Below are 20702 nucleotides of genomic sequence, written 5' to 3' on the forward strand. Positions count from 1 at the left end.
TGAATCACAGCAGGAACTATCTAAGCTGTTCAATAATAGCATATTCTGTTGTGCTTTCTAGAAAATAAGTGCATAATTGCCATAAAAACTAAAGTATTGGGTTGGTGAATTGAAGGTAATAGCAAAAACTGCAATTACTTTTGCACCAACCTAATATTTTAGAAGTCAGCATTATAACATCTAGGAACATTCAGTGGATTAACATATTTATTTGGTATTATTATAAAGGTATTTACTTAGTCACTGTAGATCTTTAAATTGTCCTTGGAGATGCAGATTTTCTACAATCTATACACCCCCAAAGATAGTAACTCAGTCTTAGTTTTGCTCCTTTTAAAATCTGTAGCTGTAAGATTTCACTCATTAGGGCACAGAGGTAATACGCTAATGTGGTCATATCATGAGCTGCTTGTCTCCAGAAATCCCACTAGAATCTCAGACTGAACAGCTAAATCAACTTCTATGTTGTTTGTCTTACAAGGATCAGAATTAATACAGTTTAGCCTAACAACACAAATCCTGTTGAAGAACGGTGTCAAAATATACGATAGGGTATATATAAATAGTTCTTTCACAATTAAAAATATATATTACATTTCTATCCAGATTGTTCCAGAGTTTAATGGTGGTGACAAGTTTTTGATTTGCTAAAGAATGACTAGAATTTAAGAGTACAGAACATATCCGTGTGTATAATGTATCAGTCCATACTAAGCACTGGTTTTTAAGAAACTAACATTTCTTTATATTTTTGTTGGATTTGGAAATGTCTTCTATTTGGAGGCTTTTCTTCTTCTTCAAATTCCTGAAGAACAGGTAGTCTACCTCCGCCCCATTTTTTAAGCTTCTTGTTCAGCCTTGTATGAGATTACTGAATATATATTTTTAATACTTGAAAGTAAAATAGGGACATATTTTCTATATGTTTATAATTTCAGCATTTACATTCTACTTTTCTAATACTTTATAAGTAGAAGACAATGGATACCTTTTGTAGTATCATAATAGAGCCCTAACATCTAGACCTTTAACTTACTGGGTGGCAAAACTGTTTTTTTTTTTTTAATTTTGCATGCCATCAATATTTGATTATTTGCTGAATGACAGAATTTTGTGATTTTAATGTATTCCCTAAATTGCTTCTCAGTCTCTCACTCAGTAAAAGATCCTACCTCAATCTGACATACACGTCACTGAGACAATATGAAAATTCCCCTTTGTTTCTTATCAGTTTTGTGAGACACATGTTTTGGCTCATCTCTATAAAATATTCAAGGACGCTAATTTGAGAAAACTAGATAACAGGAACGTTCTAAATTTATACTTTTGGCTTTACTGATGTATGAATATTATCAGTTACATTATCACCCTGTGGCAGCATACATTGCAGATTTTGGAAGTTTTGTATATTCAAGATTAAGAGAGCAGGTGAATCATAAGGAGCAAAAGTCTAGTCTTTCTTATCAGCTCAAGGTTCTCGTTGACTTGAAGCTGGCCTCAAAAATGAGACAAACAAACTTGCTGGTAGATACAATCTCATTGACCCATTTTTAGTGCACACCTCAATGCCACAGTGGCCAAATATCAGAATTGATCTGGTATCTTGTTGGATATATCTCAGGTTGTAACATTTCCAGCGAGACCTGCCTGGAGCCAAAATGGTCTTTCGTGATTCAATGAAGAACCATCTATCGGGCTTCTAATATCTGTTAGACCCTGTGCAGGCCTTGGGGAGACAGAAAGGAATAAGGCTCAGACACTGATTTCAAGAAATTTTCACTCTTATTAAAGTAAGCTGATATTTTTCCGAACTTCTGTCTCACCACTTTCTGCTATTTGTTTATGAAATGTCTAGAATTCTTTTTCTGCTTCCTGTTTTATAATATAGTATATACAGTAATTTTGATCAAAACTCCTACTTGCTATACATAACACTTTTCATGGTCAAATAAAATCTTTCATTAAAAATATTACCATGGTATTTTACATTTTATAGTTTGGAGACAGATCTAGTCATAGACCACACAGCTCAAGAAGGAGTTTTAAATTATTATTACTCTAAGTAAAAATTTCCATTCTAAGGCCTCAGGCCCTTTCCTTTAGCTTACATGTCATTAGCCCCTCCCATGTCTACCTTCTTCATCCCTCTCACTATTCCTGACCCAATTCCCACTGAAGCTTCTATGTTTCCAAACTTCCTTATATTCAAAATTCATCATTCATTGAACTGAATGACTTTAAGAAACTGCTGGCTATTAGGACAACTATAAAAATAAACCAATATGTTATTCACTTGCAAAGTACTTGGTAACACTAAAAATCCAGCATAAACTCAATACGCTGCTAACACCAATATTGTACAATATGTCATAGAGCTAATAATTCCAGAACCATTCCTAACAATAAATTCTCCTTCCAGTCCTAACATGAAAACAGATAACATTTGCTTGGTAAAGATGATAAGTTCTCTATTGCTTATCATCTGATAAGAGTATATAAAGACCTAGCTGGAGATGGACATAAGAACACAAATAAAAACACGTTAAGGACACAAATTTAATTATTTGCACGTTCCTTTAATTCTTTTCTTTTATCTGGATCTGTAAGCAACAAAATGTTCTCCATAAACCCAATCATGAAAGTGTGCCTCAAACCGGCTACCTCTGGTTCTCACAAAGACCCCCAACAGGTGCAGGACTTACTTGCTGCTCAGGCAGCGCCTCAGAGAGTAGGAGGCCCCTCCCCCGCAGGTGCGTGAGCATTCACTCCATGGGCCCCAGGCATCCCATAGGCCGTCCCGGTCCTCCTCGGAGCGTGCGGTCCTGGAACTCTGTGAGAAACAAAAGAATGGTCAGCATCATATCCCCATGGAACCCTGAAACATGTGTTCTAAAATGTGACTGGCCTGTATGTGTGTACATGGTGGCTTTGCTAGGAATGAAAACGTGCAATCAGATTCTCGGATTCTTCTCCGTTTCATAATGCCTATATGTTCAGGGAGGGGGATATTTAAATTTAAGGGCCCTGGGCAACGACTGAAGTGGGCACGAGGTTGTACAAACGGAACAAATGGAAAAGGAAGCCAGAAACAGGAATTTGGGTCAGAAGACAATCAATTGCATTGAAGTCACAATTTTGCTCAGGGTTCATGAGTGTACTCTTCATCTCTTTGTGAAAGGAAAGAAGCTGTTCTCAGAGGTGTTTCTGTCCTGAGAAGCTTGGCATGTGCATACTAAACTGCTTCCCAAAATCTAACAATATTTTATACCATCAACAATTTTTTAATAAAGCAACTGCATTCCTAGTTTTCAGATTTGCTCATTGGAATAACTATACAAATAACTTTAGTAATGCAGGGATTGCCTCTTGACAAATAGACTTGCTGTTTATTTACAGGTTTCTAGGAAAATTTCGATATACTGTAAGAATACTTGTGGTTATGTACAGGTCTCAATGCTGTACTTCACATTCAAGAAAAAGATAAAATGTGTGCTGTAGTTAAGAGAAGAGGCTCTGGAGTTACAAATGATCTGAGTTTGGATACAGGTTCTATTTTCTATTATGAGTCCTTGAACAAGTAACTTACCACCTTCGTATGCCCCAATTTCCCTTTTTACAAAGTGGGGTAATATTATAACCATGCTACTGCACGCGCATACACACACACACGCATGCACATATTATATAGGAAGATTAGAAAAATGAACTTAGCCCACCTAGAACTAGTGCCAGAGCAGAGCGCTAACTTTTATTTTGTAGTAATGAGATCCTTTATAAATCAGTTGCTATGGGGTGAGGTTGTTAAATTGACTACTCCTTTGAACTTTTAAAACCTGTACAAATTAAGTCAGAAACCTGGCCTTAGAATGTTATACAAATGGTTTTCCAACTGGTACGTGCTATACTTAGTTTCCTGAATCATTGGGAAGGGAGATGAGATAGCACAGTGATTAGGGGCAGGAACTGTGGATCTACTCAGCCTGGGATGGGATACTCGCTTCAGAGCTTCCTAGCTCTATAAACTTGGGCACATACACAATCTCACATGCTTCAGTTTTCTTATCATAAAATGGAGATAATAAAGATACTACAACAATGAATGAATCAATGAATCTTTGTGAGCAGTGAAAGAGTTGATACATAAAAAGCACATAAAGTGGAAATAACCCAAATGTCCATGAGTAGATGAATATGTAAACAAAATGTGGTAAATACATACAATGGAATACTATGCAGCCTTAAAAAGGAAGAAAATTTAGATGCAGTTTCAACATGAATGAAACATAAGGACATGACACTAAGTGAAATAAGTCAGACACAAAAGAACAAATATTGCATGATTCCACTTACTGAGGTACCTAGAATAGTCAAATTCATAGACACAGAAATGTCTGTGTCTGTGTCTAGAATAGGGGGCACTGGGAGAGAGGGGAATGGGGAGCTGTTTCATGGATACAGAGTTTCAGTTAGGGAAGATGAAAAAGTTCTGGAGATGGATGGTAGTGATGATTGCAAAACAATGTGAATGTATTTAATGTCACTGAACTATATACTTAAAAATAGTTAAAATGTTAAATTTTGTGTTAGTACATTTCACTAGCACAAAAACAAACATACACATACATTTTTAAAAGTACATAGGGCCTAAATAATAAACACTACACTGCATAAGCATTTGTTGCTATTATTATTTAACATTATTTATTACTTATTATTAATATGTATAAACATATATGGGCTCTGAAAGTTTACAGCAGGTACACTGGTAAGGCACCAGGCTTTTTGCTTTGAGTTTAGTTGAGACACTGTGCTTGTCAAGTATCATCTCCTTGAAATCCCTGACTTTCCCACAGTACGACCTTGCAGCCTCTTGTCATATTGCATCTGCCTGGTGATGTAATCTGCCAGCAGTTTTATGTTCCTATAAAATGTGGCAAAGCATGGGTAACGGAGCCATATTGGTAACCCCAAAATCTGTACTTTTGAAAGGAAGAATTTATTGAGCTCCAAAGCCTGGTTTTTAGGATTATTAAAATCAACCCTTAATCACTGCAATATGAGGTGCTCTGTTTTCAGAACTTAAACAGTGAGAGAGAAAAGACTCTTTGCCAATGATGTATGCATACCCGAATTTCTTCTCCATAGCCCATTAAATTCATCCCTCATATTTTAAAAAGTTAACTGTGTATCCTCTAACTCTTTGTTTGCTGCATGTGAATAGAAGATAGGATTGCTGACTACTGAGAGAGGTGCAGTATTTTCCCAAAGCAGTTGCTATTTGTGTGACAAATATATACTTGTGCGATGCAATTTCTCTCATTTTACTCAAATTCAACATGACTTTGATGAAACCAGTATCACAAATGTTAGGATTCATGCAGTAATTGAAATGAGTGATTACAAACTTTGATGCTATCCATTACTACAACTGCAAAAGCAAAACAAAACAAAACCAAAGAAAATCCACACGCAGCATTCACATGCAAACTGCATTTTCATATGAGATAAGAATACTCGAATGCCAAATCCTTGGAGAGTTTCCCTCTGGCTGTTCTCTGGGTAAGATATTTGGTAAATAATGTATGGTTGTGATTTTGTTTTTCTAGAAAAACAAATTGTTTCAAACTCTGTTTTAAAGTTCCTTGATATTTTTCATGTGCCTTGTTTGAAGAAGTACTAAAAGCTTCAATGGTGAGCTCTCACTGCTAAGCATCTTATCTCATCACATATTACATGTTTCAGCACAACTACACATATTAAGTGCCCACGATGTCTCTGAATGAGATCTCATGCAAACCCAGAAGCAAGTCATAGGTCTATTTCACAAAGGCGAACAAACTCCAAGTTTTCTTCTAACAAGTAGAATAAACATAATTCATTTCAATGGAATCCATGTTTAATGTTGGAGAAAGTGATTTTTCTGCTTTTTAACTGTGCCAGATATTTACATCTATAACCAGCAATGACTTTTTAGAGATGCCTTTCTGATTATTTAAAATCTAGCAGTATTTGCTTATTGCAGTTTTTAAGACTTTCTTCACTATAAACAAATTTTGTGTCTGGCCCTGGCAGAATACATGCTTATTTCTCTTCTCTTTTACTTTTTTTTTTTTTTTTTTTTGAGAGAGTGTCTTGCTTTGTTGCCCAGGCTGGAGTGCAGTGACACGATCATTGCAGCTTTGACCTCCTGGGCTCAAGGGATCCTCCTGCCTCAGCCTCTTAAGTAGCTGGGACTACAGATGCTTGCCACCACACCAGGCTAATTTTTGTGATTTTCATAGAGACAAGGTTTCGCTATGTTGCCCAAGCTGGTCTTGAACTCCTGAGCTCAAGCTATCCACCCACCTTGGCCTCCCAAAGTGCTGGCATTATAGGCATTAGTTATCACGCTCAGCCCCATTTCTCTTTTACTTTTGAATGTACAGTCCTTTTAACTTTACAGCAGCAATTTTCTAAAGTGTAAACTTTGAATTGCATCTAGCAGGGGAAATAGAGGCAGAAGAAAAATAAAGAGTAGATAATGGGTTGCCTAAAGGTAACACTGACTGCTTCTGAAATCAAAAATCTAAGCTTTTCTATACAGGCCAGCCAATGTTTTTCAACGATTTTCATCAGATAAATGTAATATTTTAATTCAATGTCTCAAAAGGAAGGTTATGGATGCTATTGAACACCGCGATCAAAAGATTATCCCTGACCCCACTGCTGGAAATTTCAGCAGCAATGTCATGTGAGATGATGGTCGTTAGCTATTAATGTCAATGACAAAGAACTAAAGAACAACCATTACGTTCTTTGTGTAAGGCAATGTTTCACCAGTATTGCCTAGTAGGGGATTTATCATAAAAAGTCTAGAGTGCATCTCATATTGAACTTGAGGGAAAAGGTCATTATAAAACCCTTTCTTATTACAGCAACTATTTTACTTTACAGGCACTGGATGAGTGAGAATGGACAATTGGCAGCTGTTTTGATCTAGCATTTGAGAAATCCACTGAGAGAGGAAGTGCCTGAGTTTTGGCTCTATAATTTTGTGAAAGTTGACTAGGCCCCTTGAGTTATTAAATTTAGAAACAGTTCAGCCATTTTTAGATCTTTGGTGCCACATATTGACCTTTAAATGTAGTGTTGGTTAAGACTCCTGAATCAACTGCCGTTTTCTCAGAAACTCAGTGATCAACCCCCCAACTCCATTGATCCATTGTTCCTGGCCAGTCAAGATGTTCTCAGCCTCAGTAAATGCCAATTGCATGGAATACAGATTGTGGTCACAGATCATTACATGCCTCCTACAAATACTAGAAGAGCTCTCCTACATCCATCAACCTCAGAATGGTGTCATTCTCTTGCCATTACTGGCTTATCTAAACGTGGTTTACATCTGATAGTTTTGTGGTTAATTCCAGAGCCAATTGCAGCAACAAAGTCTCAGGTGAACAGCTCCAAGCCTGACAGCTACAAGTAGTTAAACAATTTGAGTAATCACATGAAGCAATATTTTCCCTGCAGCTCACTGCCCAACAGATACTTCACCTTAGAATAACTTCCTATCTACCACTTACCCATAGCCTCTTTCATTGGAACCTGGACAGGTTATCAAATACATGGAAGATGTAAGATGAAGCAGAAATTAGCAAGAAAAGACTAGAGTTATATTTGCTCAGAGACACACATATACAGGGTACTTGGAAAATATTTTTTCCAAATGTTAAAACAAGAGGTCAAGCTACATAAAATTAAATGAAAAAAAAAAGTAGGTGCTGAGGAAATGCTTGATAGTTTTTTGTAAAATTGAAGTCATATAACAGCTGAAGTTATAGTACAAGAGAGTATTTTTCAGATGTCAACAGATCCTCAGAAGTAACAAAATGGGCTATGAGACAAGGCAAAGAATGGCACTTACGATTTTAAGATCATCAAGAAGGTACCTGAACCTCTGGTTTTCCACTTCCAGACAGACAGCATTTAGCTTAAGCTATCTGGAGCTGTGTATGTGGCTGTATCAAATGGATGTCACACACTTCCATATTAAAAAGAGGGGCAACTCCCCCAGTGATGAGAGAACCATTTTTCCTGTGGTCTGCCCATGCAAAGTGGAGCAATCTATACACAGAAACATCCTGGCCATGTCTGAAGCTTTGGAAACAAATCTGCAGATTCCATTTTTAGCTGCCCTACCCACATCAGGTCTCTATAAATCTTATCTAATCCTTGGCTTCTTTAACAACTTGGAATACTGGTTCTGCCGCCAACTGTACATGGTAGGGGTTGTGATTCCCTGCTCCTGAGAGCTCACAGACATTAAGCAGTAACTGGGCTCTTGTAAAAGTCCATTAGCTTTTTGATGTACTTTCTTAAAGAGCGTGGTGTGTGGATACTGAGGCATGCGCCTTCCCAGATGATATTTGCTGCTGGCTTTGCTTAGGAAATTTGGATCATCTGGTTCTTATCACAGCTGCACTGTTGGGAGATATGATGAACTGCCAGTGACACAGCGCATGGTCTTTCAGAGGCCACTGCATGAAGCCTGTCCCTTGCTACTGAAGAGAAAAGTCAATTCTGTAACAGGGTGTAAAAGCTATACAGGCCAAGGAGGACTTTTGGGTACCTGTCTCCCTTTTGCTTTCTCAGCATCTATGCACACATTCTGGTGCGCTTTTGCACATTCCTGTTAAGGCACCTAACTGCACTAAGCCTGGAGAGTTGATAGTGAGGGAAAACTGGGGTTTCTTAAGTACATACATGCCAGGAAACATGCCAGGATTTAGACAAATGATTGTATTTAATCCTCACAATGACCCAGGTCAGGTGAGAATTTTTTTTCCTTATTTTACAAATAAGAAAATTGAGGCTGTGAGGTTGAACAACCTGTATCATGCTGCAGGAGAAAGAGCACAGACTTTAGAGTGAGACGGACTTTCCTAGTCATATACTGGTAAACTTGAACTTAAGTTTACCAGATCTCATTAAGCCACAGTTTCTTCTTGTGTAAAATGGGAACATTGGCCGGGTGTGGTGGCTCACGCCAGCACTTTGGGAGGCTGAGGTGGGCGGATCAGCTGAGGTCAAGACTTTGAGACCAGCCTGACCAACATGGTGAAACCCCACCTTTACTATAAACACAAAAAATTAGCCAGGCATGGTGACGCTTGCCTGTAATCCTAGCTACCTGGGAGGCTGGGACACAAGAATCGCTTGAACCCAGGAGGTGGAGGTTGCAGTGAGCTGAGATCAGGCCAATGGGCAACATCTCAAAAAAAAAAAAAAAAAAAGGGTGGGGGGAACATTGATACCTCTCATAATATGGTGATTAACAGAGAGAACACATGCGAAGTACCTAGCGTAGTTTCTGGCATATTAGTGCCAATTATTTTATCACTCCTTGCCCCCACCCCCATGCTACAAATGCGCACACACTCATGTCACATAGCTAATACCCGGTAAAGCCAGGTTTTATGTCTGTATCTATCTTTTTTTTTCTGCCTAGCTTCATATTTTGACCTTTCATTCCTTTTCAAAAGTATTTATCAGTATGTGAATTTCGTATAAAATGACAATGAATGGTGTTGCTTTTCTTCTAAAAAATTATTTTGTTCTCAGAATTCCTTCTCGTCCTGGAATAACAATTTGGAGATGAAATTAAAACAGCTTCATCACTTTTTAGGAAACACAAATCTGACTCTGTTCAATGTCAAATACTTCAGTAAGGTTTTCATTTCAGAACTATAGTAACTTGATTTTATTTTGTATTCTATCCAAGGTCAAGCCTGGATTATAGCTCATCTAGAAAACTGCTGAGAAACCTCTGGGCATTTTGGAAAGCTTCAACAGAACACAATTTCACAGCCAGTTGAACTAAAATCAATAATTGCCAGTTTTCCCAGAACCATTTATTAAATAGGGAATCCTTTTCCCATTGCTTGTTTTTGTCAGGTTTGTCCAAGATTGGATAGTTGTAGATACGCGGCATTATTTCTGAGGATGACTCTGTTCTGTTCCATTGATCTATGCTGGGAAAACTGGCTAGCCATATGGAGAAAGCTGAAACTGGATCCCTTCCTTACACCTTATACAAAAATTAATTCAAGATGGATTAAAGACTTACATGTTAGACCTAAAACCATAAAAACTCTAGAAGAAAACCTAGGCAATACGATTCAGGACAAAGGCATGGGCAAGGACTTCATGTCTAAAACACCAAAAGCAATGGCAACAAAAGCCAAAATTGAAAAATGGGATCTAATTAAACTAAAGAGCTTCTGCACAGCAAAAGAAACTACCATCAGAGTGAACAGGCAACCTACAGAATGGGAGAAAATTTTCGCAACCTGCTCATCTGACAAAGGGCTAATATCCAGAATCTACAATGAACTCAAACAAATTTACAAGAAAAAAACAAACAACCCCATCAAAAAGTGGGCGAAGAACATGAACAGACACTTCTCAAAAGAAGACATTTATGCAGCCAAAAAACACATGAAAAAATGCTCATCATCACTGGCCATCAGATAAATGCAAATCAAAACCACAATGAGATAGCATCTCACACCAGTTAGAATGGCCATCATTAAAAAGTCAGGAAACAACAGGTGCTGGAGAGGATATGGAGAAATAGGAACACTTTTACACTGTTGGTGGGACTGTAAACTAGTTCAACCATTGTGGAAGTCAGTGTGGTGATTCCTCAAGGATCTAGAACTAGAAATACCATTTGACCCAGCCATCCCATTACTGGGTATATACCCAGAGGACTATAAATCATGCTGCTATAAAGACACATGCACACGTATGTTTATTGCAGTACTATTCACAATAGCAAAGACTTGGAACCAACCCAAATGTCCAACAACAATAGACTGGATTAAGAAAATGTGGCACATATACACCATGGAATACTATGCAGCCATAAAAAACGATGAGTTCATGTCCTTTGTAGGGACATGGATGAAACTGGAAACCATCATTCTCAGTAAACTATCGCAAGGACAAAAAACCAAACACCGCATGTTCTCACTCATAGGTGGGAATTGAACAATGAGAACACATGGACACAGGAAGGAGAACATCACACATCGGGGACTATTGTGGGGTAGGGGGAGGGGAGAGGGACAGCATTAGGAGATATACCTAATGCTAAATGACGAGTTAATGGGTGCAGCACACCAACATGGCACATGGATACATATGTAACAAACCTGCACATTGTGCCATGTACCCTAAAACTTAAGTATAATAATAATAATAAATCAATAATTGCTGATATGAACAAAGGTTAGTATTCAGGAAATTTTCGACAGACCATTGAATATTTTGAATCAGCTTATCTCAAGGGAAGGCATAGATAAAATATTTGATCACTCTCAGTTTCTGTTACTTTAAAAGCACAAACTTAGCAAATGGAAACACTGTAACTGCTTTGTCATAAGACTGGGAGAATATTAATATAAATATTATAGTGCATTTTTTTCTGATAGAGATTTCAAACTCTTTTAATTTGGAAGACTTAAGGAGATTTTCTACTAGAAATAGCCTGTCAGTCTGGTTCTCTTTTTCCATGATAATAATCTTCTTTAAAATAACTATAATAGCTGAGCTTCTAGACCTAGAGAGTGCTCAATTAGGCGTAGAAGCCTGAAGCTGGTAATTCATGTATTTTACAAAGGAAAAGTGGAAAACAGGAGAAGTGTATCCTATAGAAACTATAGTCATTTAAAAAAATTCATTTATTTCATGTTTTTGAAGGAAGTCATCACCTTCCTGGCCCCTGGACTATAGGGATATTTTAAATCCTGAGACTATTTCACCTCAGGTGTGAAACGTTAGCCATTTTACCTGGAGTTCTAAAAATGAAGCAGCTATTCCTGGTTGTTGTTGTTGTTTTTTGTTTTCTTCTTTTTCCTTCTTAGAAAAGAAAACAAATCTCCAGTGGAAAATAATATGTAGGCCCAACACCAAGGAAAACAGTGAAGAATCACCCCCTAGGGCTTCCACACCCTCCACTCCCCAAAACAGTCATGTTTGAAACACCCCCTCAAACGAAATTCCTTCTCTGCTCTTTTTGTGAATTCCTGACTTCCTGGTGAGCCAGTTAGAAGTTTTAGTTTCCACTTCCATCTAATCTAACTGGAGCTCCGTCCAAACTGCGACTCCAATCAGCCATAGATACTTTCTGCAGCACTGGCAAATTTAGCTGAAATGAATTTACAAAACATCTGTAGAACTAAGGAAACATCTGAGGCTCTGGAAAGCACATGTTGGGGTTTGGAATCATAGAGAAAGAATTCCTGTTGGAGAAAAATCTCATTTCGTGATTTGCTGAGGAAACTGGAATGTTAACAGATTAATATGGCTTAGGGTTTGATGGGCAAAAAAACCCAAATTATAACTGATAATAGGGAAGCTGCATGAAATGACTAGCTAACTTCATGTCACTCTCAAACAAGTCAGCTTTTGGTTTTGGTAGAACTTTCTCTTTTCTTTGGTTGACTATTGTGCCATGTGAGCCAAGAAAAAAATGTGGTGTAATAGTTCTGAATTAAGTTCCATGGGATGCTGGATGTGGTTTAGGTTCTATTCCTATACTCATGATTGGATGCGTTCTCTCTTAAATACCATCCAGATATTGTAGGATGTGTGGGATTGAAATTTAAAACATTCTCCCTGGCTTAATATTATGCTTTCTTCTTTTCTACATTCTTGTTTCTACTTTTGCTGAAGTTCAGCTCTCCTTACTCAGAAAAAGTAGAATGATAAGCTCTTAGTATTGCAATATTCTCCTTAACCTGAAGTTACTTGATGTCCCATTATGTAGTACCAGTTTACAAATAATCAGTATAGTATAAATTAAAACAAGACTTTGTAGCTCTTTGGGATTATCATTCTGTATAAAAATTATCTTTCCAATTAGACTGGAGGCTCTTTGAAGGCAGGGGTGATGCTTTCTATTTTTGAGTTATCTACAGTTATTGAATTAATTATTAAGAATGTCATTTTGAAGAAAATGTAAGATTTCAACAAATATTTAATCAGTGATGAAATGCCTGGAAATATGTTTTGTTTTAAATGTTTACGTATTTGTCATTTGTCTCTCAAAATGTACATAGGGCATAGAGTAAGCATAAGGTGGGGGAGAAAGCAAGAGCATGAGAAATATCCCGTCACTTAAAATTGCCAAGCAATTTCAATTTCAGGGGCTTTCTTCTGTTCTCCAGTTCAAATAGGTATCACTCCCCCACCTTCACACGTATACACACTAGGAGATGAAGTCCATCAAAAACTCTGCACCTGCAACCTAGATGACTTTGTTGTAAAAAGCAGTAGCTCTCTCAATTACCCTATCTTCGTACCTTCAATAGATAACATTTTCCTCTAGCTTAACCTGTAGCTGTAACTACAGGCATCAGCCTGGATATTTGGAACACTCTGGCAAATTTTGCAGTTTTGGGAGTAGGTTGATTTTGAGGTTCTGGTCATACTTTTCCATTATGAATGTAAAGCAAACCAACCTAGTCTCTTAGCAATCTAGGAGGTGCTCTGGGGCTAGGAAACCATATAAGGTAGAGACGGCAACCAACAAGTTAATCACTGCTTTACTCAGGTTTACTATTTTCAACAGCTCCTTATTTGATTTTGTGTCCATAAGCAGTGATTAGCCTCAGAGGTCACTACCCTATCTCACAGCCCTCTGCCTCTTGGCTTTTGAGGGACCCATTGCTTTCACATGAATGTGAAGTTTCTAATCCTGCACGCTTGTTTTCATTTCTGCGCATTCCCTGAGTCCTGCTTGTGTCAGCAACACCTTTAGAGGATTTACAGTTTAGTGGGGAAGATTAAGATAACAACAAAATATTTAACTGCTCAACATCATTTATAATTAATCAGACATCAAGTCTTATCAATTCCATTTCTGAAATCCCTCTCTCTTCCATTCTCACCCCGTCCAGTCTTACTTTCACTGACTTAATTCTGGTACTATCATTCACGCCTGGCACTTTGCAATTGACTTCCCATCTGGTGTTTTTGACCTCCAGCCTCTCTTCCCACCAATCTGTCCTCTTCATTGTTGCCAGTTATCTTGCTAGAATACAAAGCTCAACTGTTCACTCCTTGCTAGGAGATTTTCTATGGCTCCACTGCCTAAACTGGTGGGACCTAGTAGTGTTAATAAATGCCAGGTGGGCTGTGAACTCTCAGAAACTCTATGCCACATTTTAAGCATGTGTGTGTTATATCATACTTCTGGAGAGAGGATTTATAACTTTTATCACATTCTTCAAAAAAGGTGAAGAGCCATTGGATATAGGGTAAAGTCTAAGTTATTAGCATAGCATACAAGACGCTTCATAAACTGGCCCTAAATCAACGTTCTAGATTCATTCCTGCTTTTCGTAATCATACATGGCCTCTACACTCCAGTAATTGGTCATGATTCTCAGTAACACAGGTGCTGTGAGGACATCTAGCAATCGGGTCATGATCTTGGTAGTACCTAGATTCCCCTCCTCACCATCTTGCTCACATCTTTTTATTTCATTTGACTTGTGTACTCCTGCTCCTGCTCTAAGATGCAATGCCACTGCCATCTTCTAGTAAAATTTTCTCTTATCTCTAGGTAGAATCAATCACTGCTTGGCCTGTTTTTTTTTTTTTTTTTTTTTTTTGAGACAGTCTGTCACCCAGACTGGAGTGCAGTGGTGTGATCTCAGCTCACTGCAAAATCCACCTTCTGGGTTCAAGCGATTCGCCTGTCTCAGCCTCCCGAGTAGTTGGGATTATAGGCACCTGCCACCATGCCCAGGTAATTTTTGTATTTTTAGTAGAGACAGGGTTTCACCATGTTCGTCAGGCTGGTCTTGGATTCCTGACCTCAGGTGATCCACCCACCTCCGCCTCCCAAAGTGCTGGGATTACAGGCGTGAGCCACCACCCGGCCATCCTGTGTGTTTTGAGCATATTGCTAGGATTTGATACAAATGGCTGTTTTAGCATTTGTCAGCCACCCAGTATAGTTACTTATTTACACATCTATCCCCAGAAGTGGACTGTGTGCTTCTTAAGAGCTGTGACAAAGATGAATATGCCTCTGAATATGCGCAATGCCTTGTAGAACACCAGATACGTAATCGGTCTCAGTGAATATTCATTAAATGAATGATTAACACAAGGCAGGCTAGGACAAATTGCAGTTGAATGTCTAATTCATAACAGCTGTCAGCTTTCACGCTTGTCCACATACATTCAGATTATCTAAAGACAGGGGGAAAAATGTGTGCAGAAGCTGCAGATAAGCAAGCGAACAGAAGAGGGCAAAAATGAATCTGAATCATGGGGGCAAAAAAAGGATCACATTTCTGCTTATTCACATGTCTTTTTATGCCAACTCTAAATTTACCCAAAATGTGTAAAGTTGAAAGATGATTAACCTGTCACATCTTGGCTTAATCTAGCTTTATCCAAGTCCTAGATCCCTGTTTGTCAAAGGGACCTCGTCACTGAGTAAACAATTTTCATCCCTCTGCAGCACTTGGGAAGCTGTGTGCTTTTGAAGATGAGTGTGCTGGGATTAGAAGGAGAACTGGGAATGAGAATGAAGAGAGGTGGGTGAGGAAGTCCTGACTTAATTAAAAGCATAGGCCTCTACCAATTAAAAAGAAGTAAAGAATACTTATTAAATCATTTTTAATGAGTGTAAAAATTAGTACAATACATAGATAACCATAGATCACAGAGAGATGAAAAGTTGAACAGAATTAATCAGGAAAAATAACCTGATGGAAGCAAATCTGGACACACATTTTAAAGTCAGAGTTTTGGACTCAGGAGAACATATTTCCATTAGATTTTCCATAAAACTAAACGTTGCAATTCAAATAATAGAGCTCTCATGTTAAAATACATTAATAGAGGCAAAATATGAATACAATGTCCTTGAAGCTAGGGACTAGGTGATATTCAGCTTAACCCCTAACATCTAACACAGGGCTTGATACAGAGTTTAATGTTCAATGGATGTTTACTGTTCAGCTGAGATTTTGGTGGGCACTTTTAGTTTTAAAATGTTTCAGAGTGTACATACATAATATTGATAGCAAAAACTTCTAAACAGGGACACAGTCTAGGCAACAGGATTTGGCCACTGTGGTGTTTTTGTTATATCCTGACTTTGCTGCTGTGGTATTTTAGGCAACTTAGTTCTCTCTGCCTCAGGTTAGTCACTTCCGTAAAAAGGAATTTTGGCTAGATAATTTCTGAGACACCTCTAGCTACAAAAATGTCTATGATTCTAAATTCGTCTATTTCATTTAAGCACATTTACGAATCAATTTTCTAATTTGTAAAATGGAACATGAGCATTTGCTCTATATAACTCATAGAGTTATTTTTTTTAAATAAAAGTGCTAATATATGGAAAAACGTTATGCAGTGCAATTAATAAATGAAATCCAAGTGGAGGCAGTCCTACAGCTTCAGTCCTAAGAATTGTTTTGTTACAAAGCAACTCTTGAAACAGAATCTCTGCTGGGACTTTTCTTTACTAATACAATTTTCTGCATCCAGAACCTATGGCAGATCCTAAAGTGACTTCTGAATAATAAAAGAAATGCTCAATTATACTCTGTACTTTTTATTAATAAGAGTTTACTCTTTAATACTTTGAAAAGCAATAAATACGTGTAAGCAAAAGTCTCCCAAATGATGAGATAAAAGTCAGCTTTATTTGATGTTTTTCAGTTTCTGTATTGACTTAATTCCTAGCCAAGTGTTAAGGAATGATGTTTTTTTTCTTCCTGTGATGTTTGTATTATAATGGGCTATATCAATAATCTTCATAACATACTTTGTTTTTTATCAAAACAGAAACTCTGTTATTGTGCTTCCCTACTGTATAACTTAGAGTGTTTTTTTAAAATGCTTTCCTACATATTAAGTCCTTTATCAATAATAAATGAGAGTCAGTTACTATTGTCTCCGTATAGCTTTTGTTGTGACTACATCAATCAGGCCATGCATTCTCTAGTTAAATAGGTATTTATTTCAAAAACATGACAGCCTACAATTTTTTCTTTAAAATCTTGTCCAGAGTAGATTGTAGTATAAGTGCCTTATTCAAAATAACTTTCTAAAAGAACCTGTCCTTATCGGGCCATTATAATTTGTCATCATTATCTGTAAATAGTACAGCTCTACTTGTATTAAAATGGGAAATAATAATGGTGATTAGAGACAAATATAGCAGTCATCTCTTCCCATCTTCCAGTCAACAGAAATATTTACGTTTTGGGGCTGGCTAAACTCGGCATACTGTTGGCATTTTAAAACTGAAAAATATCATCCAGATATTGTATATACGGGAAGGACTACCATCTTCTAATTTATAAATTAAATGATCATGTTAAGGAGCTATTTGCAAAACCACTTCTTAAATGTTTATTATTAATAGTACATGAAACATGACATGATTTTTTGTGATTCTTGTGAGCCCTCTCTGGCTCTCAATGCTGGCAAAGTAGAAGCAAATACTCTGAGAGTTTACAAAGCTTAATTGTGCTTTCAATGTGTAAGCATTTTCAGCCTGTTACCTTTTTGTTTCCAGCAAGAAGAGTTCTTTTTCCTTCCACATCAATGTTGTTTAATAGAGAAATAATATTTAAATTGCATTAACATGCTTAGCAATGTGAAAAGTTGATAGATTAATGCCTCAGGCAGTGTTAGAATTACCAAAATGCCTCAGGAATATATTAAAATGGATCTTGGCCACAGACAATATCAAGATTGCTGAGGCACACCACAGGCATCTTTTTTAAAGCCTATTTTGTAATAAGCAGAGAAAGTGAAGGTGCTAAATCATGGTTTACTACCCCATTTGCCTCACAGCCTCTCTGTCTCTGGTGCTGGGCCTCAGAAATCAATTTCACACACGGCTGCTATCAGCATTCTTTGAGCTATTAAGACGAAAGCACTTTCTCTTCTTTTTATTAAAACCAAGCTCCCTTTTATCACATAGCTCCTGCTTTGTGCTTTTCTGCCTTTACACTCCACTTTGTCAGTGGTGAGGGCTAACCTGTCTCCCGCCTCCCTTCCTTTCAGTTCTAAACTTCTTGAAAGGCTAACCCATGTTCACTGCACCCACTTCCCCAATACTCCCGAATTCTCTAGTGCTTTGTAATCTGGCTTCTGCCCACCGCTTGGCTGACGTGGCTCCTCTGAAATTCATCAGCGTCCTGTAATTCACCACATCCTATGACTTTCCCTCACATCTTGCTGCAGAATATGCTCCCCTGGCTTCTTTGGCAGCGAGTTATCCCCTGTTTTGTCCCCTGCCTTTTCTTACTCATCTGGACTAGCAAATGCTGTCATCCCCAAGGTTCTTTCCTCAGGCCCCTGTTCTCTCCGTGCTCTGATTGATCTTACCCACTTTCCTCACTTGAACTGTCTTCTCCTTGCAGGTGATATACAAATCTACGTCTCTTCCAATCTCCAGGATTCTAGTTTCACTTTCCTGAATGCCTTGTTGATACTTTAAACTCAGTGCATCCAAAACCAAGCTCGGTATTTGGGGCCCCAATCTTTTAGCAGTCCTTTCCCCTAGCATAGTGATGAACATACAGACATTGCTATACAACAATTCTCCTTTCTCCAGCCTCCTCTGTCTTCCTCCTCATCCCCTTCACCTACCCTTTCTCCCTCCCTCCAATCAATTGCCTGTGCCACCGATTCTGCTTCTGCTGTGTAGCTTCTTTCTGTTCCCCCTCTCTGCTAGAGCCCCCGTTCAGACTCTTCTTGCTGTGGTTTTCTATGTGATACGCAACCGGGACCCCAGCCTGCTTCCAGCTCTGGCCAGGCCAATTCCTCTGTGGCATGGGTCTCAGTATGCCAGCACACATGCAGTAAAACAGCTGAACATAAGGTAGGAATGATGGTTTGGGATAGGGCCTTGAATCCCAGCTGAGGAATTGGTCCTTGAGTAGACTCCAGACAGCTGGAGGCAGTGAAGGCTTTTGAGCACGAGATGACTGAGGTTTTACAGTTTTCAGAGTACTTACACGTAACTCACTTGATCCTCATAATACTCCTATGAGGCACTGAAGGTTTATGGGCATTTTAGGAAAAAAGGGGAACTGAGGGTTGCTGTTAAAGGATAGGAGAGAAAGCCAGGTCACCATCATTTCCTCAACAGATGAGAGGAATTTAGTATCTCTTTATGTCTAATTAAGTAAGCGGGATATAGATGGGTAAGTCGGTCAGTTGGATAAGAATTAAATTTAGCTGTCTGAGGAGAGCAGTGGGAAATATGACCAAATACTTAATCTCACACAATGACCATCTAGAAAAAGAAAAATAAAGAAAATAAAAGATGAGATGACTAGTCTGTGTGGAAGACTGAATGTTCTCAGCGTATGTTTTATTTTGTCCCTTCAAATTCGGCTCAGGAAGGTTTTAACTTCTTCTATCTTTTACGAAATGATTTAACATGTTCATGGTTCCTATTTTTTGAATGAAAAGTGTATACATTGAAGTGGCTGGTGCATTATACTTCAGATTACACGACATCCTGGTAACTGGAGGATTTCTGAATCTCTTTGTGCATGCTATGTAACAGGATCGGATGATCATCTTCACATTAGGCACCAGAATGCTTCCTCTCACATGCAGACTTAACAATTTACAAAGTGCATTCACACTGACTACAGGAGTTCCTGGAATCAGTATATTATCCCTGTTTCAGGGACAAGGGGCTCCTAAGTTTTTGATTTTCACAGAGAGGAAGGGAGTTTATAAAGCATCTTCAAATATAAGAGATATATCCCCTGACAGTTAAGAGGTTTTTGGAACCGTTTAAATATTCAATTAGATCAGTGATTGTCAACTCTGTCTATACATTCAAATTACCTGAGAAAATTGCCAATGTCTGGGCATCTTCCCAGACCAACCGTATCAGAATCTCTTGCGGGGATGGAGGCTGCCAGCCACCCAGATATTTTGTTTGGAATTCCTAAGGTGATTTTGATGCAGAAGAGGGTTGAGAACCCTAAATTAGACAAGCATTTATGAGTGAATTCACTGGATGACTTTCTTGAACCAACTTTTATCTTTATTCTGTCTTAGACTTACTGGCTTCAATGGGCTCCAGACCCCACAAATTCAAAATCAATCTTAGGTTTTCCTCTCAGTCCCTTTCTTTGAGATTGCATGGAAGACTGTAGTTAAGAGGCAAAACTGTCAGTTGCCGTGAATCCAGGGAAAGACAAGAGGTTGGCTTCTGGAATGAGATAGGGAACTTTCAGCCTTGCAGGGAGAGAGTAATAATTGCTGATGTTTATTGGGCACCTGCTACCTGTGTGGGGTACTGTGCTGAGTAGGTTGCATGACTTGTTTTATTAAACTTCACAATGATCCTTTGAGGTACATGCCATTGTCGACCCCTGTTTTACAGGCAAGGAAACTGGGGCACAGAAAATGACAGAAAGGTTACACTGGTGGAGCCAGGGTTGAAATCCAGGCAGTCTATCTCTTAACCACTATTCCTGTGGTTATCAAACGTTGGTGTGTATCAGAATTACCAAGAAAGCTAATAAAATACACACAGGTCTATACTCATTGAAGGAGGAGGGGCCGGAGCCTTCATAATTTTAACAAGTGTCCAGCTGATTTGGCTACTGACCAAACGTGGGAAGCTCCTGAATTATGGTATACTTGCTTCC

General features: G+C 38.3%; 1 protein-coding gene across 2 annotated transcripts in view; it reads right to left on the minus strand.

Annotated features, from left to right (window-relative positions):
* The window catches only part of ADAMTSL1 (ADAMTS like 1), a 956380-nt gene that overhangs the window by 410409 nt on the left and 525269 nt on the right, over nucleotides 1-20702 (minus strand). For both annotated transcript variants that reach the window (XM_063609087.1, XM_055294157.1), the window contains one exon: nucleotides 2703-2830. Coding sequence is in view for 1 of the 2 variants with exons in the window: in XM_055294157.1 (XP_055150132.1) it covers nucleotides 2703-2830 (128 nt within the window). In the remaining variant the exon portion in view is untranslated. The remainder of the gene's footprint in view (nucleotides 1-2702; nucleotides 2831-20702) is intronic.

This window comes from Symphalangus syndactylus, chromosome 9 (genome assembly GCF_028878055.3).
Source record: "Symphalangus syndactylus isolate Jambi chromosome 9, NHGRI_mSymSyn1-v2.1_pri, whole genome shotgun sequence".
Taxonomy (NCBI): Eukaryota; Metazoa; Chordata; class Mammalia; order Primates; family Hylobatidae; genus Symphalangus; species Symphalangus syndactylus.